At 40.4% G+C, this 22891-nt stretch overlaps 1 protein-coding gene across 3 annotated transcripts; it reads right to left on the bottom strand.

Moving 5' to 3' along the window:
• Positions 1–3316: 3316 nt before the first annotated feature.
• ftr86 (finTRIM family, member 86) lies at positions 3317–20898 on the bottom strand. Of its 3 annotated transcripts, none has more exons than XM_084064936.1 (16): positions 20778–20898; positions 19129–19298; positions 17188–17323; positions 14939–15198; positions 12976–13068; positions 12751–12831; positions 11607–11768; positions 10793–10964; positions 10324–10428; positions 9827–9874; positions 9665–9715; positions 8195–8317; positions 7870–7911; positions 6526–6597; positions 5251–5453; positions 3317–3666 (listed from the first exon to the last, which is right to left on the bottom strand). In XM_084064936.1, exons 2-16 carry the CDS (start codon positions 19288–19290, stop codon positions 3325–3327), a joined length of 2052 nt encoding a protein of 683 aa, XP_083921062.1. In that variant the 5' UTR covers positions 19291–19298; positions 20778–20898; the 3' UTR covers positions 3317–3324. The 3 variants fall into 3 exon arrangements, with proteins under 3 accessions (XP_083921062.1, XP_083921063.1, XP_083921061.1); XM_084064937.1 differs by having other exon boundaries at positions 7870–7905; positions 12976–13071; XM_084064935.1 differs by having other exon boundaries at positions 12976–13071.
• Positions 20899–22891: the final 1993 nt, after the last annotated feature.

The raw sequence follows: 22891 nt of genomic DNA on the forward strand, positions 1-22891 counted from the left end.
TGTAATCAGTGTCCCAGAAAGACGACAAGAGACAACAGCTGACCAGTGGAGGTCAGTTCATCTATACCTAGGTGGAATTCCACAGGGAGCTTGTTTAGGATGTGAAGGATTATATCAGAATGAATGGATGAAGGTGGAGAGGGAAGCATAGATGGATAGATAGATCTTTTATTGTTCCCATGAGAGACATTTAGGTCCTCTGGGTCAGTTGACATGCAGAGTCTAACCACATGGCGTGTCCCTGTTATGGGACAATAACATTTGTCCAAAAAAAAGAAAAAGAAAGGCAGATCTACAAGCTTGTTGTGAGCTTGTAGCTCAGCTATTTTCAAATAGCCTGTGTATAAAATAGGACTAAAGTTGTTAATGTATGTTTTATAATATGACTTTTCTGCAAACTAACTAGTAACTAAAGTTTTCACATAATTGCAGTGGAGTAAAAGTACAATATTTGCCGCATCGGTCATTTTAGATTTTAACCACTTCAACCATTATCTTATACTTTGGCTATTCAAAAATAGCAGATCTACAAGCTCATAGTGTGGCAGTGCTGCACTATGAGGTTGTAGATCTACTATTTTTTTGAAAAATCATGAACATGTGTGCAAATCTTTGAATATATATATATTTTTAAAGCGAACATTTGTACTGAAATCTTTGCTTCTGGGGGATTCTACAAATGTCTTCTAAATCAGTTTTTAAAACAGTTTTTTTTTCCAAACTTATGTTTCTATAATCAGTGGTTCTCTAACTGTCAAGGACCCCCAAAATTATCCATGTATTTGCCTGCGGACCCCATCTCAAAATATGCAGCAAATCTAACAGAAGCAAAGACTTGAGTTAAAAAATGTAATTCATCATTTCAAAGATTTGCACACATTTTCACAGTTTTTTGTAGCAAATAGCAGATAGTAGCAAATAGCAGATCTACAAGCTCATTGCGCGGCAGTCGGTGCCGCGCTATGAGCTTGTAGATCTGCTATTTTTGAATAGCCCAAAGTATAAAATAATGCTTAAAGTGGTTACACAGATGCGTTCCCGGTTTTAATGGGTTAAATAGGATTAGGCACCGAGCCAACAATGATGACAAAGCGATAAACTGCCTCACCAGAGAATACACCAAACACAGCAATCACAGGCGAGGGCCACAACATTACAACCATACATTATACAGGCCCTAGAAACAGTGTCAAAGAGACATGACCAGAAAGGAACAAGTGACCGAAACATGTGGAAGATGGTCGCTGGGGTCTGCTTTGACCTAGCTATCACACAGCGGACTCAAACTTGGAAATATTATAAAATACTATCAAAGGTGCATGTGCATAGCAGCAGATGTATACTGTGTATGATATACCTATGGACGTTAGTTAAGGTGCTAGAAAAAAGAAAAACATTAAAAAGACAAATTTCACCCACTTTTTTACTTAAAACTGTGATGTGACAATAAAGCTGTCTGTGTGCTTTTTAGGCATGTTTTACCATTTAGAAAAACTTTTTGAAATATTGGAAAATACCCGATCTACATGGACACGTTGTGAGCTTGTAGATTGGCTATTGTAGATCGGCTATTTGAAAATCGGCTTTTTTTTCTCTTTTTTTTTCAAAACAGTGAAACATGCCTAAAACGTTTAGGCATAAGGGGGTTTAGGCCCAAGATAAGGCCCAAATAATTAAATAAATCCTATTTAATTCAATCACATTTAAATACTGCAGTAGCCTACTGGTATTTGTTGTTTCTGGTTGTTATACAAGTTGTTATGACAGTTAGGCAGGTTTTGAGTTGCATAATATCCAGAAAGAGGTCCATTCATAACAACAATAACAACAATCAAAACGCTCGTGTTACTCCTCCTTTCAACAGCTTTTTATCTCAAGCTGATTTGTATCGAAAAGTTACATAATCTGTCTCGCGTTTTGTTATTCAGCAGTGGTGTAAAGTAACTAAGTACATGTACTCAATTACAGTACTGAAGTAATTTTTCATGTCTCCTAAATCTCAACAGTATTCTGAAAAACCTATGTTTCTATATCAGTGGTGCTCAATCTTTTTCATGTCAAGGACCCCCAAAATTATATGTATTTGACCGTGGACCCCCATCAAAATATGTTGTTCCAGGGACCCCCCAGAAGCAAAGATTTTAGTTAAAAATGTTCACTTTAAAAATATATATATTCAAAGATTTGCACACATTTTCACGATTTTTCAAAAATAGCAGATCTACAAGCTCGTAGCTCATATGAGCTTGTAGATCTGCTATTTTTGAATAGCCCAAAGTGTAAAATAATGCTTTTTAGCTCAAATCTAAAAATGACACAGTTCGGTTAAGTATACTTGAGGAGTATTGACACAGATTGAATGGGTTACATATGGAGATAAGGGGTAGCCTATTCGCATAGATATATATATAAGAAAGGCTAGATGGCTCAACCGCGGCCATCTTGCGAAAGTCATTCCTAACATTAAGTGTATGGTGCATGTACTATTGAAATAACCATAGCGTGCTACATTCTCATCCGATTTTCAAACGGTTTGGTGTGTTGTAAACACCAAAGATGTAGTTATGATACTGCATACTCATAATTATAATCATGGATTTGTATATGAATATAACATTAAGTATGCAGTATCATAACTACATCTTTGGTGTCACTATGCGACGCGTTGTGAGCTTGCTATTTTCAAAAGATCTGCTATTTATTTTACTTTTGGTACTTTACGTTTATTTTGGTGCCAATACGTACATTTGGATTACCAGACTTTTACTTGTAACTTATTATTTCTACACTGCAGTATTGATACTTTTACTTAAGTAAAACATCTGAGTACTTCTTCCACCACTGCTTGTTTACAACACCAGCCAGGTTTTTTTTTTCTTTCCACCCTATAAAGTATACACTTAAAAAAAAAGCATCAAATTGCTTATTATAAGCAGACATGGCAACGCTGGGTAAACAGGAAACTCATTGATATGGGGCTCCCCACCTCCCCTACTCCCCTGCCTGGCCACGCCCACAGTGGGCACGGACACGCCCACAGTGGGCACGGACACGCTTACAGTGGGCACGGACACACCCACAGTGGGCACGGACACGCTCACAGTGGGCACGGACACGCCCACAGAGGGCACGGACACGCCCACAGTGGGCACGGACACGCTCACAGTGGGCACGGACACGCCCACAGAGGGCACGGACACGCCCACAGTGGGCACGGACACGCCCACAGTGGGCACGGACACGCCCACAGTGGGCACGGACACACCCATAGTGGGCACGGACACGCCCACAGTGGGCGTGGCCGGGAATAAAGGTGAATAAAGCTCAGTCCAGTTTGCAGATGGTCACGGTGGACCCGGCTCCGGTCCAGAACCTGAACCCGGGGTACAGGGCTCCGTTGAACTGGGCCTCCTCCTGGTGGCGGTGTATGAGCTGGGCCTGGCCGTTGTGTATGCGGTAGAAGGCCAGGACACCGGCGTGCTGGTCCAGGTAGACCCCGACCCGCCGGGCCTTGGGGGAGCCCAGCAGGGTCTCCTGGCCCCGGTGCCAGAAGGAGAACCCGGACCCGGACCAGTACAGGCTCCAGGACTGAGCGTTGCGTCCCAGGCGGCTCTGGTCGTCCGAGCTCTTGCGGTCCAGCTCCTTGTAGGCCACGCCCATGGTTATCTGTGTGGGAGGGAGAGGAGGACATCCATTGAGAAGTAGTCAGTGGTGGAAAAAGTACTCAGATGTTTTACTCAAAGTTGTACAGTGCAAATTTCAAAAAAACAATTTTTAGCAGCCTCTGCTGGTCATTACCGTCACTGCAGGCCGTTTGTTTATTACTGCGTTACCCAGAATTCCATTCGTTTTCACCGGAAGACGCAAGCGTTTCAAAAAGCGTTCTTTTAATTGTTTTATACGATCTGTGGATCGTTTCTCTTAGCCAGTGGAGCTTTAGTTACCGTGAGCTGTGTTTTCTTTTTCTGTTTTTTTTCGTTCTTCAAATAATACAATCTCTTAAAATCAGCGTGAGTTTCCTTTTTGTTATTAGCGCGGTAGTTCCTGGCCAAACAGGAAACCGGTGCAGTAGTTCCTGGCCAAACAGGAAACCGGTGCATTTCCGCTTCCATTTTCCGGCCAGATGACGTCATTTTCGCGGGACAGTCAACCCCGACAACGTTCAATAGAAAATATATAAATAAAAGGCTTTCGGGGGTGAAATTCATGGAGTGGGTGTTGTGAAACATTTGCCACTCACAAAAGATATACAATTTAACTTTAGTTTTATTGAAAAAGTTACCTAGCATTACTTTAAGTAAAAGTATCAATACTGCAATGTAGAAGTCCTCCGTTACAAGTAAAAGTCCGGAATTAAAAATGTACTTGAGTCAAAGTACAAAAGTATTGGTATCAAAATGTACTTAAAAGTACCAAAAGTATAAGTACTCAAATGTTTGAAAAATAGCCGAGGTATGAAATAGGGCTAAAGTGGTTAGTGTATGTTTTACTATGTAATAATTTATATCTGCAAAGTAACTAGTAACTAAAGTTTTCAAATCATTGAAGTAATAATTGCCTCTGAGATGTAGTGGAGTAGAGGTAAAAGTACTGAAAATGACTGTTGAACTGAAACATACTCCAGTAAAGTAAAAAAAAAAACCTCAAAATTGTACTTAAGTACGGTACTTGAGTAAATGTACTTAGTTACGTTACACCACTGCCAAGTAGATCATTCATACGAAACAAAAAAACATCCAAAGTTTAAGGCCTCGTACACACAGTTAAAACATCCCCCCCATGAAGCTTTACGCATGCTTCATGGGGGGGGGGGTGAAGCCGTTTCAATTCATCCCCTATGGAAGCCACGTGGTTTTGATGCGCTGACTTGTCGCATGGCTTCATGGCTTCATGGCTTCACCCTTCTCCCCTGCGACAAGTCAGCTCATCAAAACCACGTCTAGATCTGTTATTTTCAGAGCGCAACACCCGAGCGCAACCAAACATAAAATGACTTGTCTTTTAGATCTACTGGATCTCTTCTCCACTAGATCCCTCACTAACATTTTAGTCTAGTTTTTATTTGTTGATCAAATTGTCAATATATTTAGTCTTAGTTTTAGTCATCATAGATCATTTTTTATTTCGTATTCATCAGTGGAAAAAAGGCAGTCGACGAACATTTTTCGTCATAGTTTTAGTCGACAGAAATCAACACTGGTCTTCCTGGATAGAATGGGTTAATTATGGAGATAAGGGGGTCTAGTATACCTTCTGTCCGGTCCAGTCCGTCTCCCAGTAGTAAGGGCTTCCGGCCAGGCCCTGGCTGCAGAGGATCTGCCTCCAGTAGGTGAAACGCTCTGGGTGCTCCGCTGGGTTCTGGTTCTCTGCCCGCAGCGTGGCCTTACGACCCCCGTCTGACACCAACACGTTACGGTAGGCTGTGTGGGGGTCCATGGTGGGCTCAAAGTGATCTGCATGGAGGAGAGAAGCAGTTAATACAACTTAATCCATTGATTTGTTCAACTTTAATTGTTTTAACCCATTAAGACTGTGTGTCATCTTTAGATTTCTTGGGCTATTCAAAAATAGCAGATCTACAAGCTCATAGTGCGCCACGCTATGAGCCTGTAGATCTGCTATTTTTGTTTTAATCGTGGGAAATTTGTGCAAATCTTTGAATATAGAGATATGTTTAAAGCGAACATTTTTAACTCCGATCTGTGCTTCTGGGGGGGTCCCTGGAACAACATATTTTGAGATGGGGGTCCGTGGCCAAATACATGTCATTTTGGGGGTCCTTGATATGGAAAATTTGGAGCACCACTGATATAGCAATATATACTGTTAGGATTTACAAACAAAATTGATACGTAATTGGCCGCGGACCCCCATCTCAAACTACTTTGTTCCAGGGACCCCCCAGAAGCAAAGATTTGAGTTACAAATGTTTGCTTTAAAAATATATATTCAAAGATTTGCACATATTATTTTCAAGATTATTCCAAAATAGCAGATCTACAAGCTCATAGGCACTCTGTGCCACGCTATGAGCTTGTAGATCTGCTATTTTTGAATAGCTAAACTAATCTAAAATGACACAGATGCGTTCCCAGATTGCATGGCAAAAGACGCAAAATAAAAGCTCACAGAGCGTCACGATTGTGAGATTGTAGATCTGCTGAACGTATAAAACAAAGAAATTACTTAATTTCTATCAATTACACACCCCATGAAGCATTGAATTCATGGCGATGTTTTTGTTTTTGTCTCATTCCTGAGCCAATAATTTGATGACCGGGTCTCCTACTGACCATCAAATGATTGGCTTAGGAATGCGACAAAAACAAAACAATCTCTAGGCTTTGACTTTTACTGTGTCCAGTTTCGAATTGCAGCCACTTGTAAGTGCTCTTTTAGGGCGGTTTTGAAGGAGAGTATGGTATGGCACATTTTTTGTAGCATAGCAGGAGATCAAATTTAACCCCTTGTTTGAGACAAATCTCGGTTGGATGTCTTCTCTGGTTTTGAATTAAACACGCTTACATTTCAACATGTCCTCTCTGGTTTTGGGCTCTGGGTTGACTGCTGTTGTCTGGTCTGTTGTCACAGGAGATGCTAAAGAATGAAGAGAGAAAACCTCAGTGAGTCAGTCAGGGTAAATGTCCATTTAGTTGATGGTTCTTCATTTAACCGTATGGACTCCTGTCCACATGTAGAAGTGTCCTTGGGCAAGACACTGAACCCTATTGACTCCATTGAGTCGGTTGGTGCTAGCCACCGTTGGTGTGTGAATGTGGGAAAAGTGAGGACGCTGGCATCGACTGTTCGCCGCGTCACCTCCCAATGTATGAATGAATGAACCATTGTAACGCGCTTTGAATACTTAGAAAAGCGCTATAAAAATGCAATTCATAAAAATGCAATATCATTCATTTGAATCAGCTAAGTCAGGGCTGATGCAACTCTGATGATGTAGAGAGCCACTATATTTCCACACTCACTCCAGAGGAACACATTACATTACACTGTCGGGCAGACATCTCTTATCTCTGTATTTTAACTTTTTTCTTTAATTAATGCCGTACTTCACCTCTATGTCAAACAAAAGTAGCAAAAATAGCCGATCTACAAGCTCAAAAAGACGTGTTTTGAGCTTGTAGATCTGCTATTTTTGCTATTTTTGAATTGGAATTCTGTATAGTTTTTGCAATTTGTTTTTTTTTTAATCCTGAAAAGTAACATTTTTATTTAATTTCAAATGCATTTAGTTATACTTATGTTAACTTTATGAACTTAAAAACAAATACATTGGCCAGTTGCTTAAAAACAAATACATTGGACGTGAAAAAGACAATAGAATTTGAAGTCATTAAGCTATTAATATAGACTGAAGTAATTAAAGCGGGTCATGTGTGCATGTTTGGAATTGTAAACAGCCGATATCAATAATATATCAGTATTCTGATATTAACCTGTGGGCCGCATTAAGTGAAGGTGGGGGCCGCATGTGGCCCCCAGGCCGCCAGTTGCCCATGTACAGTATGAGCTAAGTGGAGGGATATCTTCTAGGGTAAGTAAGTAGGCAGACTAATATCACCCTTTTTGAGTTATGTCAGGTTGTGTTCCCAAATGATTGACGACTGATTTGATCCCTTAAAAGAATTGAATGACTGACAACACCAGGAAGTGGTGCCCATAATTGACACGCCCCCTCTTCCCCTGTAAGCTCCTTGGGAAACGTGTGGTATATGTATAGCTTTTCAAGGTACTGTAAAGGAAGGCTGAAGCTATAACCTCATGAACTTTACCGTCCTTCTCCTTCCAGACTTTTGCTTAAGAAGTATCTGATGGTGTTTGAAACATGTTTTTACGAACATGAACGATTACCTTCAACACGAGGTGGAGGGAGAGGTGGAGGTGTGGCTGAGGCTGGAGAGAGAGAGAGAGAGAGAGAGAGAGAGAGAGAGAGAGAGAGAGAGAGAGAGAGAGAGAGAGAGAGAGAGAGAGAGAGAGAGAGAGAGAGAGAGAGAGAGAGAGAGAGAGAGAGAGAGAGAGAGAGAGAGAGAGAGAGAGAGAGAGAGAGAGAGAGAGAGAGAAAGGAGGAGATATGAGTTTACCACTATTACAGGATGCATGATTAAAAATATTGACCTTAAAAATGCGGTATCGATATTGGTGGCATATACTGTAGCGGGTGTTTAAATGGTCTTACCTCTAGGGTGGGAGGGTGGGAGGGTACACGATAAGGCTCCGCCTCTTTGGGGGCGGGTGGTGGCAGCTGGCCACTTAGATGACGTGGCCCCGCCTCTAGCTCGAGATGGGAGGGGACACGAGGCTTCATTACAGGAGGAGGAGTCACAAGAAAACAAAAGGCAAAACAATTATCATTCACTCACTGATGATCAACGAGTGTCTGGGGAAACAAGCAATGGTGTAAAGTAACTAAGTACATTTACTCAAGTACTGTACTTGAGTACAATTTTGAGGTATTTCAACTTTCCTGGAGTATTCCCAATATTTACGATAATATAATTCACGATTCTGTCCCTATATAATGATATGATAATGATAATGATAATATATATATGACATAACTCGAACGGCTTCCTAACTTAATATTAGGGGCTGTTAGTCTGTTTTCACCAAACGGGCTGAGTGGTCGGCCTTTCTGGGGACGACAAAAACGTTGCCTAAACCCAACCTTAATCCTAACAAAATAATATTTTTTTTTAAAATATTTTTTATCCCGCGATTTTGTAACCCTTATTTTTCACCTGGTACCAATTTTCTAAGTGATCCTGGGCGCTACACTCCCCTCACCAGCCTAGGTAGCCCATAGGGCCGAACTCATGCCTCCTTCAATGCATGAGAGCCAACTGACCTTCTTGTCACCTGACAGGGGAGAGTGTCCCTGGTTGGACGTAGCGCGTGGAAGGAACACGTTATTCCAACCAGTTCCCTTCCCCTCCATCAGGCGCCCCGGCTGTCATGGGGGAGGCGGTATAGAGACCAGGACTACTAAATGTTTTTGTGAGGGTTGATAGAACATGCAAACTCCACACAGAAAGGCCCTTTCGCCAGAACCCACCTAGGGTATGGGCGCTGATGACGCGGAGGAGAAGACACGCCCCCAGCATCCCCGGCGGGAATCGAACCCAGGACCTTCTAGCTGTGAGGCGACAGGCTGCGCTACCGTGCCCAAAAAATAATTATTGTATGAAAAATAAACGGTGTGATGAGAAGGATTTGTTTTCGAGGCACATGGACTGATAGGCTATAACGCTTATCGTCGATGCCACGACGCCAAATAGTATTTCAGGGGTTTTGGGAGTCATTTAAAGCGGTCCGCCCATGTGAGAGGCAGTTCGGCGTGCGTCACAGAAGGGGGCGTCATCGACAAGTTACTACTACTACGACCCGGTGGCAAAAGCTGGTGCGCGTCCTGAATCAATGGTTAACTTTATACCACTAAAGTCAGCCGGGACAGACTGCACGAGAGCAGAAATAAATCATCTATCAATGATTTGAAAAGGCCGGACGAACAACAACCAATTCAGACCATCTGCTGTCCAATGTGAACCCCAACACATCACCTCAGGGGAGCACACATTAATAAAGGAATTGACCGTGTGCCCACGAAGATGCCCATGAAGATGCACACCCCTGATATGTGTTAACTTACCTTGAGGTCGAAGAGGAGGTAATGGTGGAGGATTGGTCGTCATGTCATAAACTAAAGAGAATGAGATATTCATATTTTATATGTGATTCATGCTTTATTGTAAATATGTAATATTTTACATGTGATTCATGCTTTATGACTAGAGAAGGTTGTAACAGTTACCTGTATCTTGACTGGGACTTGTTTGCGTTTCATCCACTGAGGTGATTCCTAAAAATAAATATTTGGGGCCATCGTAGGCGAAGATTAGTCTTCAGACATTTTCAAAAACAGCCGATCTACAAGCTTGAGTTTATTTTTTTTAACCCATTAAGACCTGGAACGTATCTGTGTCACTTTGGATTTCTTTGGCTATTAAAAAATAGCAGATATACAAGCTCATAGTGCGGCACAGAGTGCCGCACTATGAGCGGCACTCTGTGATTTTTTTTTTCAAGATTTCTTTTCAAAAAACTGTTAGGATTTAGAAAACATTTTTAATAATTAAGGTCTTAAAGGGTTTAAGAGTGGTTCAGAGTATGGGAAGCCATTGGCTGGCCTTTAGCCAATAGGGAGAAAGTGAGAAAGTAACGAGAAAGTGCCGACTAGTTGCAGCAGCTGTTTATTGACAGCTTTGCCAAGCTGTAAAAATGTGTATATGTTTTGATGAAGTGTTTTACCTGTGTTTGTTGCAGTATGTTCTGGCGGCGCAGTACCGCCGTCTGCCACATCACCGGCTAATGGCAGCGCAGTACCGTCTTCTGCTGCCATGCTGCTGTCATTCACTGCACAGTACAATAACCACACACACACACACACACACACACACACACACACACACACACACACACACACACACACACACACACACACATGGGTAAAATATATATTTAGAATATATGTTATAAAACAAATTTTTTAATCGCAATTATATTTACGATATCAATCGTTAGCTAAAATGTCATGATCCCTAGGGCATTGGTTCTCAAAGTGTGGTCCGGGGACCCCCTGGGGTTCATGAGGGGGTTCCAGGGGGTCCCCAGCAAAAGCACCTTATCTATTTATATGTTGGCTTTTCCAAAATAGCAGGCGCGGCCAGAACACATGTAAATGTGGGGTTCCTTCTTGCCATGAACCAGGAGGACTGACCTAGGCTGAACATGTTGGTGAGGCTGGTCTTGCAGAGGTCGTGGAGCTGCTCTCTTAGTTGTGTCATGGCTGAGCGGACCCCCGCTATGACCCTCTGCTCATGCCCCATCAGACCCCACGGACCCCCGCCCTGCCCCGTGGGGACCACCAGGGGCTCCAGGGTACGGAAGTTCTGAGGAAGAACCGCAAGACAACAGACCAGAGAGATGAACCACTGAATGTTAACCAATACTCTATTCAACTCAAAGGGAGGTGGAAAGAGTACTCACGTTTCTTACTTAAGTAAAAGTATCAATACTGCAATGTAGAAATACTCCGTTACAATCAAAAGTCCGGAATTCAAAATTTGCTTGAGTAAAAGTTCAAAAGTATTGGCAAAAAAAGTAGTCATTATGCAGAATGTCCCATTTCACAAGTTTACCAAAAAGTTCAAAATTCATTTGAAAATAGCCCATCTACAAGCTCACGATGCGTCGCATCGCGACGCATCGTGAGCTTGTAGATCGGCTATTTTCAAATGGTCAAAATATATATGTAGGGCTGAAGTGGTTAATGTAATTCGTAATTTGTTTTGTAATAATAATCAAAATCTGCAAAGTAACTAGTAAGTTTTCAAATAATTGTAGTGGAGTAAAAGTATAATATTTGCCTCTGAGATGTAGTGTAGTAGAAGTAAAAGTACTGAAAATTGGAAATACTCCAGTAAAGTAAAACAATACCTCAAAATTGTGCTTAAGTACAGTACTTGACTGAGTAAATGTTACTTTACACACCACTGCAAAAAAAGCATGAACGCAACATTAGTGTACTGTACCTTTAAGAAGCAGAGTGGATCATCCATCTCTGCCAGCCGTGCCATCTCCTCACAGTTGCGCCACCTCCAGCGCAGCTGCGCCACCTCCTGGTAGAGACCCTGTATGTGCACCTCTGCTCTGCTGAGCAGAGAGGCCTCATGAGCACTGAGGAGCTCACACACCTGCATGGAAGAAGTACTCACATGTTTTTACTTAAGTAAAAGTATCAATAACGCAATGTAGAACTACTCTGTTACAAGTAAAAGTCTGGAATTCCAAAACCCTAATAGCAGATCTACAAGCTCACAATGTGTCGCATCGCGACGCATTGTGAGCTTGTAGATCTGCTATTTTCAGATGGACGAAATGTATATAGGGCTGAAGTGGTTAATGTGTGTTTTGTAATAATAATAATCAAAATCTATAAAGTATTTCAAATTATCGTAGTGGAGTAAAAGTACAATGTTTGTCTCATGAGGTGTAGTGGAAGAGATGTAAAAGTATTGAAAAATGGAAATACTCCAGTGAAGCAAAACAAAATACCTCAAAATTGTACTTAACACATCGGGTGCCAGCATTTTATAATAACTGATTACGTTCGGTGCCGAAATCTCACCGTTGAGCTGCACAGCGCTGTTTAAACTGTAGACTCCACGACGTGCATTCCATGAGAAAAAAAAGCACGTCTCCATTTTAGCCAATGGTGCTGGCTAACGCCTGGAACGATAACATCGCGCACGCGAGTAACAATGGCGATCGTGGACACAAAATGAGTCGTTTTCCCCAGCGTAAAAAGTTTCAGAGTTATAGGGGTTTTAGAGAAGGAAATAGAGCGGAAGCCGATGTGCGCCATGTTTTTCGACACGATGATGCATCTGGCCCATCCTTGTCAAATTCACCGTGGGTGATCCCAAAGCTGCTCCAGCCCCTCCCGTATTGGAAAAAACTAAAAAAACAAAAAGACACCAAACACGGTTCGGACCGTGTTCGGCACCAGAGCGCTACTATGTGAAAACACGGTCCAGACCGTGATCGGCACCCGATGTGTTAAGTGCAGTATTTGAATGGATGAATGAATGTCTTTGTTGCAGACTCAAGGTCCACAGAAAAACACAATTCCATCGAACCAAACTTGAGTACATGTACTTAGTTACTTCACAGTACCTGGGAGCCCATCTCCTCTAGGCTCTTGGTCATCTCAGAGAACACGTCTGTGCTCTCTGTCTGCAGAGCCTGGACAGAGGCCTGGGAAATGCAGGAGGAGACAGAGAGGATGATGGGAAATTGAGTCAGATACAAACTGTATATGGTATTCTCTGATAGGGATGATGTTGTGATAATACATAAGAAAAGAGAAAGAAGCCCTGGGATTTTGTGACATCCTTTTACCTTGTGTTGCCGGGCGGTTTGTGGCAGCTCTCTGAGCTGTTTCTCTGTGTCCTGGATTCTCTTCTGGAGGTCAAGCTGAATCTGACCTAGCTCCTTCTGCAGAAGACCAACAAAAACACAAAAATACTGTTAACACAATAAAATGAAACAGGACTTGGCCTGAGCCATTTTACCATCATTTTTGTCGCATTCCTATAAGCCAGGGGTCTTCAACCTTTTCAGGCCAAGGACCCCCTAGCTGAGAGAGAGATGAAGCAGGGACCCCCTCTATATTGTATACAATTGTGTTTCAGATTCAACTTTTTTTGTTTACTTGGTCTGCTCTTTTTTTCCCTCTACACCAAACACCTCTTTGCCAAAAATAGCAGATCTACAAGCTCACAACGCCTCGCAGCGCGAGGCGTTGTGAGCTTGTAGATCTGCTATTTTTGGCTAAAGTTCTCCTCAGAAAAGGGATGCTAGGGTTCAAGTGGTTAATGTAAAAAGAAAACATCATATCACACAAAGATTTGGCGGACCCCCTGTAGTAACTCTGAGGACCCCCTAGGGGTCCCGGACCCCCTGTTGAAGACCCCTGCTATAAGCCAATAATTCGATGACCGGGTGGCTGCACAGTAGGAGACTCAATTGACCTGCATTTGAGTCTCAAATGGTCATCAAATTATTGCCTCAGGAATGCGACAAAAACTAAAACATCTCTGTTCAATTCTTCATGGGGTGTGTAATTGATAGAAAATAAGTAATTCAAAGTCAATATAGTCTATTTTTTTGGTGAGCTACTCCTTTAAATATTAGTTTACTCTGGCTCCCTACGGGGGATGGGACAATAATCGCTATTATCGTTTATCGTGATAAAAAAAGAAACACTCACAAATTCACAATAATCGTATCGCAGAGATTTTCACTAGGAATTAGCTTTTGTTGAGCTGCAAGTTCAGCACCACTTAAACCCTCTATACTTGATAAAAACAGACCTGTAAACCCTCTATACTTGATAAAACAGACCTGTAAACCTCTATACTTCTATACAGACCTGTAAAGAGCGCATTTGGTACGCTCTTATTTCACTCTACACACAAATCGATTCGCCAAAAAATAGAAGATCTACAAGCTCACAACGCGTGTCAACGCAACGTGCTGTGAGCTTGTAGATCAGCTATTTTTGGCAAATGTTCCCCTGGGGAAAAAAATATTTTTATTCTACGACCTACGGTTCAAGAGTTATAGGGCATCGCAGTTGCGGCCACTTCGGGTTCCACTGCAAAATACTCAATGCATTTTTTTTAATTTTCCCATTAAAGTGGATGGGGAAATGTAATGCACTAACACATATCAATTAAACGATGTAACCAATCTCTTAGCAAAATACAAGTGCACGATTCCCGGTGAAGCCGGTCATTTTGACATATGGCACCAAATTGGGGGAAGAAAACTGTGGGAGGAGTAACGCGGCAAAATAAAGTTTGTCTAGAAAGAAGAATGAAGTAGGAAGTGTACTATAGTCTGGTTGCCCTGTTAGGGCAACCACACTAATAATCAACTTCAAAATGACTGCTGTACGTTGGGTCTATAAAGCATCAAATGGTTTAGGGGCCAAAATCACAGTCCCTAGAATCAGAACTAAACATGGAGAAGCTGTGTACAGTTTTTTTTTTTTTACATTTCTGGGTAAAACTCCCAGAAACCTGCAGGTCTGTGCTGTCCTACAAAGTCAAATGCAGTAAACTACGCAAAGAATCAAACTGATCAACTAAAAGGCTTTAATTAAAGTGTTTCAACTGTCAAATACTGATTTAACCTTTGACACAAATCTCTCCTCTCTTCCTCAAGTTTGACTATAATACAGTATAATTTATATAACTGTCTCTCTGTCCTCAGGTTTGACTATAGTATATGTACCTGTCTCTCTGTCATAATACCCGTCTCTCTCTCATATAATACCTGTCTCTCTCTCATATAATACCTGTCTGTGTGTCCTCTCGTCCTCAGGCCTCAGTACATGGTGTCCATGGTGTCCATGGTTACAGCACTCTGCACACACACTCTCCTGGTCGTCATGACAGTAGAGGTCCAGGGGCCTGTGGTGCAGAGGACAGCTCCCTCTAGTGGCCACCACGGTGGGCAGCTGGGGGTAGATGCTGCCCTGCCGCCGAGGCCCCGGGACCGGGACCGGGACCGGGGCCCCCTCCTCACCACTGGGCCCCCCCGCAGCCCCACCGGAGTCTGGCACCGTTAGTAGAGAATCACAGTTATTTCAGATCATCGCAATTGTGGTGGAAAAAGTACTCAAATTCTTTACTTAAGTAAAAGTACCAATACTGCAATATAAAAATACTCGGTTACAAGTAAAAAGTCCAGAATTCAAAATGTGCTTGAGTAAAAGTACAAAAGTATTGGCATCAAAATGTACTTAAAGTACCAAAAGTAAAAGTACTAAATATTTGAAAATAGCCGAACTACAAGCTCACAACGCGTCGCGATGCGACGCGTTGTGACCTTGTAGATCTGCTATTTTCAAATAGCCTATGTATAAAATGGGGCTAATCTATGTTTTATTATATCATAATTTATATCTGAAAAGTAACTAGTAACTAAAGTTTTCCAATAATTGTAGTGGAGTAAAAGTACAATATTTGCCTCTGAGATGTAGTGGAGTAGAAGTAAAAGTATTGGAAATTGGAAATACTCAAGTATAGTACAAATACCTCAAAATTGTACTTAAGTACAGTACTTAAGTAAATGTACTTAGTTACTTTACACCTCTGTAAATGCCTTCTAAATCAGTAGTTCTCACACTTTCAAGATGTTTCAAAAATCTTCCAAAAAAGCAGATCTACAAGCTCCTAGTGCTGCACGAAGTGACGCACTAGGAGCTTGTAGATCTGCTATTTTTTAATAGTCAGATGTATGAATATTGTATTTATTTAATTTGTTAATCCATTCATATTTTTTAACATTGTTCATCCTTTTTTTTTGCAAAAATAGCTGATCTAAAAGCTCACAATGTGGAGAGTTTGTTTATTTCCACTATTTTCAAAGATATCATTATTAAATATGGCCTGTTTTGGCCATAACACATTATTCATTTTGATTGTTGGTACTGGTCATTATCAGTCATTTCTTTAGATATGTAATTACAAAGCCTAAAAAGGCAAACAGAAAAGTCATTTTTATTTATAAGTTCCAATGTTCAATGCCAAAAACACAATCAAATCATTAATCCCAATTATTTGCATGACAGTTAACCCATTCAGACCCGGAACGCATCTGTGTAACAACTATCCATATTTTACACTTTGGCTGTTCAAAAATAGCAGATCTACAAGCTCAGAGCTGGTAGATCTGTTATTTTTGAACAATCTTGACCTTTTGTGCAAATATTTGAATATATATATAACATTTGTAACTAAAATCTTTGCTTCATGGGAGTCCCTGGAACAACATATTTTGAGATGGGGGTCCACGGCCAAATACATATAATTTTGGGGGTCCTTGACATGAAAAGGTTTGAGAACCACTGATATACTGTATATAGCAACTTAAGGATTTTGAAGACATTTGTAGAATCCCCCAGAAGCAAAGCATATGAGTTACAAATGTTCGTTTTAAAAATATATCTTCAAAGATTTGCAAAAAATGTTCAATATTTTTCTAAAAATAGCCAAAGAAATTTAAAAATGACACACAGATGCGTTCCCGGTCTTAAAGGACAACTTTGTTTTTTTACAACCAAGGTTTATATTTTAGCTTGTAATTAAAGTAAATAAAAGATGAGTGTTATTTTTTTTTCATTTACTGCTTTCTATAGTTTTAGCAATTTTCGCAATATTTTTTACAGTGGGCGGGGGCATTCTGTCTGGTGGCTAAATATGCCTTTTTTACACAATAAAAAAGGTCCTGTGGTCTTTGATGGCCAGATGTGAGTTATTGGGGGCTAGAAGAGCTACTGTAAATAATAATAAAGAAATCGCCGGGTTATTGTGTAAAAAAATACATATTTAGCCACCGGACAGAATGCCCCAGACCACTGTAAAAAAAAGATCGCGAAAATTGCTAAAACTATAGAAAGCAGTCAATTAAAACAAAATTACACTCATCTTTTATTTACTTTAATTACTCTCTAAAACATAAACCTTGGTTGAAAAAAAACAAAGTTGTCCTTGGGTTAATCCATGAAAACACTGTAGTTTGGTGATGGTGAGCAGGTCCTACCTGTCCCTGGTGTCACCTCCAGGTAGAGAGGCATGGAGGGCGGAGCAGAGGAGATGGAGGTCTTCAGTTTCTCCATGGCCTCCATCAGCACCGTGCTCCTGGACAGAGACGGCCGGGGGTTGAACACCTGCCGACACTGTGGAGTCACAACGAGAATCACTATCAGCTTATACTCATTCACTGGAATATGCACTGACACCATCCATTCACATGTAAATCACTAGTTAGATAGGTATAGAGCAGTGGTTTTCAACATTTTTTTGCGTCAAGGACCCCCAAATTGACACACATTAGCCCAGGGACCCCCATTTAAAAAGATATGCCATAAGAGACGATTTCTACAGCTCTATACCAGTGATTCTCAACCATTTTAATTTCAAGGACCCCCAGTTTAACATGCATTAGGCTACGGACCCCCATTTAATGGCATTTCTATCTCTGGGACCCAAATTTATTTTATAAAATCAATGTTAATTTAACTCTGAGAGTGTACAAATGGAACCAAATGGACCCTAACGGGTCCATTTGGTTCCATTTGTACACTCTCCGAGTTCCTATCCATCATTTAGCTGGGGCATTTAGCTGGGGACCCCCTGGAACCCCCTCAAGGACCACTGGTGGTCCCCGGACCACTTGTTGAAAAACACTGGTATAGAGTCTATTCTTATATAATGGCAGTGAATGCTGGACCCTGAAACCAACCCTGCAGAAGAATCTAGAACGCATCTGTGTCATTTTAAAGGACAACTGTTTTTTTTTTTTTACAACCAAGGTTTATAGTTTAGCTTGTAATTAAAGCAAATAAAAGATGAGTGTAAATTACTTTTAATCCACTACAATTATTCGAAAACTTTAGTTACTAGTTACTTTGCAGATATAAATTATTATATTATTAAACAAACATTAACCACTTTAGCCCTATTTTATACCTCTAGGCTCTTTGAAAATAGCCGATCTACAAGCTCACAACGCGTCGCATCGCGACGCGTTGTGAGCTTGCAGATCGGCTATTTTCAAACATTTTAGTACTTTTACTTTTGGTACTTTAAGTACATTTTGATACCAATACTTTTGTTCTTTTGGTTTAAGACTCGCCTCAGGTCTTAATGGGTTAAAGAAGTGGGTGAAACTCTTTTTTTCTCTCTTGGTGCGTGCTCCATCATTTGGGCGGTGCCCGACATTGGCACGAGGGAGAGTAAATCACTGGCACACTGGCATAGGTTTGAGAGAGAGGATTAAAGCTGCACTGTAACTTTCCTCTTTTACCCCGGATTTCAACCCGGCTTCCTGCGCAAGTGCTGAAATGTTTTACTAGCTAATAAAGCCTGCCTGCTTTTTCGGGGGATAAATTGAATCTTGACCATCGGGTCAAAATTTGTGGACAGTTGTATTGGCCCCTGGGGGGTAACTGGTAGGTACCAGTGGTGGAAGAAGTACTCAAATGTTTTGTGTATAATAAGTAAAAGTATCAATACTGCAATATGGAAATACTCTGTTACAAGTAAAAATTGTGTAAAAGTGCGGAATTCAATCAAAAGTAAAAGTACTCATTATGCAGAATGTCACATTTCACGTTTTCAAATGTATAAAAATCTTTTGAAAATAGCAGATCTACAAGCTCACGATGCGTCGCATCGCGACGCATCGTGAGCTTGTAGATCGGCTATTTTCAAATGGCCGAAATGCATATAGGACTGAAGTGGTTGATATATGTTTTGTAATAATAATCAAAATCTGCAAAATAACTAGTAACTAATAATTGTAGTGGAGTCAAAGTATAAGATTTGCCTCTGAGATGTAATGGAGTAGAAGTAAAAGTATTGAAAATTGGAAATACTCCAGTAAAGTAAAAAAAATCCTCAAAAGTGCACTTAAGTTCAGTACTTAAGTAAATCTACTTAGTTACTTTCCACCACTTTAACAGGTATATACGGTACATACCTGGGGACAGTTGTATTGTCCTCTGGGGTGTCCGTGGTCCCAGTGGTTGTGGATACAGGCCAGGCAGTATGAGTGACCACAGGGCAGGGTGGCGGGGTCCCTGAGGGTCTCCAGACACACGGAGCACGCAAACGTCTCCTCTGATGACCAGGCTGAGGCCATGACCACGCCTAGAAGGAACCACACACAATGTAAAAGTATAGTCTAGTAAGTAGTGATGGAAGAAGTACTCACATGTTTAATTAAAGTAAAGGTACCAATACTGCAATGTAGATTTACTCTGTTACAAGTAGAAGTCCCGTATTCAAAATGTAATAAAAGTACCAAAAGTAAAAGTACTCATTGTAAAGAATGTCCCAATTCACAAGTTCAAAATACATAAAAAGTATTTTGAAAATAACATATCTAGGAGCTCACAATGCGTCGCATTGTGACACATTGCAAGCTTGTAGATCTGCTATTTTAAAATGGCCCAAATATATATACGGCTTGAAGTGGTTAGTGTGTTTGGAACTAATAATCAAAATCTACAAACTGACTAGTAAGCAACTAAAGTTTTCATAATTGTAATGGATTAGAAGCACAATGTTTGCCTCTGAGTTGCAGTGGAGTAGAAGTAAAAGTATTGAAAATTGTAAATACTGAAAAAGTAAAAAAAAATAGATATAGCATAATTGTACTTAAGTACAGTACTTGGGTACATGTACTTAGTTACTTCACACAACTCAGTGTAAGTGATATTTTATGGTTAAAACAAAGGTTTTGATTTTGTAGTTGTTGTTTAAATTTGATAGTATAAGCATTGCTGAATTTGTTCAGTAACGGGGGTCTTCCTGTCTCTCCAGCTCTTTAGTAAACAGGACATTTTCAGACATTTTCTGATGGGACACCAATTTCATCCAATCGGGATAAAAGTACCCTTTTATCAGCTTAAATTGTATAGTGTTCCAGTTCCAGTTTTGGACTGGGCATTTCTTTGTGTCATCACTTACAAACGTCACTTGTTTATCTTGCATGAGTTCTCTCTCCTGATTGGATACAAATGGTATCTCAATCTGAACATGTATTTTCTGTTTACTAAAGAGCTGGAGAGACAGAGACTCCTGTTACTGAACAAGCACCAATGAAATCACAACATAGAGCTATTTAACACTGTTACTGAACAAACACTCTATAGCAATGTGTAGTATCACAATATAGAACTATTTAATTAACCCATTAAGACCTGAAGCCGATTCTACAAATGTCTTCTAAATCCTAACAGTATTCTGAAAAAACGTATGTTTCTATATCAGTGGTGCTCAATCTTTTTCATGTCAAGGACCCCCAAAATGATATGTATTTGGCCGCGGACCCCCATCTCAAAATATTTTGTTCCAGGGACCCCCCAGAAGCAAAGATTTGAGTTAAAACTGTTCGCTTGAAACAATATATATTCAAAGATTTGCACACATTTTCACTATTTAAAAAAAATAGCAGATCTACAAGCTCATAGCGCGGCACCGAGTGCCGCGCTACGAGCTTGTAGATCTGCTATTTTTGAATAGCCCAAAGTGAAAAATAATGCTTTTTAGCATAAATAAAAAAATGACAGATTCGTTCCAGGTCACAACACTTATTTCAACAAAACAACAAAAAATATCACTTACTACACTTTGAAGGTATTTTCTCTGGAGGTGAGATCTAGTTGTGGCGACAACGTGAGGCGTACTGCAGGCCACCCCACAAGTAGACTCCTCAAGACACTGTTTTAAAGGCACCAGAGCTGTTGTTCCAACCAGGGGACCAGATTCAATGCAACACACAACAGGAGCAGAGCTGAAGTGTCATTACACATGCATGACATGCTGTGTGAAACATGCAGTCTGAGGCGAGGTGCAGGGCAGGAAAGACGGGTTCATCAACAACTTTACCTTCTTCTCACGATGATGTCACCATGAATGCATTCACATCCCCAACTCTGGCTTCTTATTGGCTCCCCCTCATTTATTTAAATGCCACTGTTTCTCAACGTAGGGTTCCGGGGACCCCACCGGGGGTCCAAATAGACACTTACTGGGAAGAAGTACTCACATTTTGTACTTGAGTGGAGTGAAAGTATTGGCATCAAAATATACTGTAGCACTAAAAGTAAAAGTACTCATTATGCACAATGTCCCATTTCACAAGTTATCATTATGTATGAAAGCCTTTGAAAATAGCAGATCTACAAGCTCACAATGGATCTATCAGATGTAGTGACCTTGTAGATCGGCTATTTTCAAATAGCCAAAGTATATATAGGTCTGACTCTGAATGCTTTTTAAAAAATAATAATAATCAAAATCTACTAGTAACTAAAGTTTTCAAATAATTGTAGTGGAGTAAAAGTACAATATTTGCCTCTCAGATGTATAGTGGAAGTAAAAGTGCTGAAAATTGGAAATACTCTAGTAAAGTTAAAAATGCTTCAAAAGACTGAAGACTGAACTGTGTTTTAAATGGACTCTCCTTTACATACATTTCATGATTCTTAATTTATTATGCACATTATAGCTACATTTTATGCCCTGTATCTCTTCTATGCTCTAATAATTCTCTATCTATCTTTTAACTGCCTTGATGGGCCTGCACAATTAAAGGGATAGTTCACCCAAAACATTACTTATTTTCTATCAATTACACATGCCATGAAGCCTTGAATTCATGGAGATTGTTTTAGTTTTTGTCGTATTCCTAATATTATTTGATGATATTATTTGATGATCGGCGGAGTAATGTGTAATGTGTAATGTGTAATTGATAGAAAAAAAACATCCCTTTAAGAATTTCACTTGTAATGTGATATCATGTGACAATAAATAGCCGATCTATAAGCTCACAACGCCTCGCAGTGTGAGCTTGTAGATCGGCTATTTTTGGCTAAAGTTCTCCTCAGAAAAGTGATGCTAGGGTTCAAGTGGTTAATGTAAAAAAAAAAAATAATCATATCACACAAAGATTTGGCGGACCCCCTTTAGTAACTCTGAGGACCCCCTAGGGGTCCTGGACCCCCTGTTGAAGACCCCTGAACTAATGCATATGAAAGTGGGGGATCTTGAAATGAAAGAATAAAAAGAATCACTGAACTATAATATAACTAATACTAGAACCATGCTACTGTTTTTCTTTTTTTTACCGTTATGTATTGTATGTACGGTAATCATAATCATCATACAGTGACAGTGGTGTGTGGTCGTGGGTATACGCTCTCGCGTTTTCAATGGATGAAACATGGTTATTAGACTGTATACGCTTTTCCCCAAAATAACCTGGACTGTATACGGCGTGTACAGTATATAACGGTAGAACACACCACTGATATCATATGTATGGATTACCCATGAATTGAGTACAATGGACCACGATGGAAACAAGCCCCCTGGGGCTTTTTGTGTTGTCCTTTTAGCAGAACCTTCGAATACTTTACTCCACTACAATTATATGAAAACTTTAGTTACTAGTTACTTTGTAGATTTTGATTATTACAAAACATATAGTAACCACTTCAGCCCCTCTATACATTTCGGCCATTTGAAAATAGCCGATCTACAAGCTCACAATGCGTCACATTGTGAGCTTGTAGATCGGCTATTTTCAAAAGATTTTTTATATATTTGATAACTTGAAGTGGGACATTCTGCGGAATGAGAAATTTCTACTTTTGGTAATTTAAGCCCCTCTATACATTTCGGCCATTTGAAAATAGCCGATCTACAAGCTCACAATGCGTCACATTGTGAGC

This window comes from Gymnoscopelus microlampas (assembly GCF_963454915.1).
Source record: "Gymnoscopelus microlampas genome assembly, chromosome: 8".
Classification (NCBI taxonomy): domain Eukaryota; kingdom Metazoa; phylum Chordata; class Actinopteri; order Myctophiformes; family Myctophidae; genus Gymnoscopelus; species Gymnoscopelus microlampas.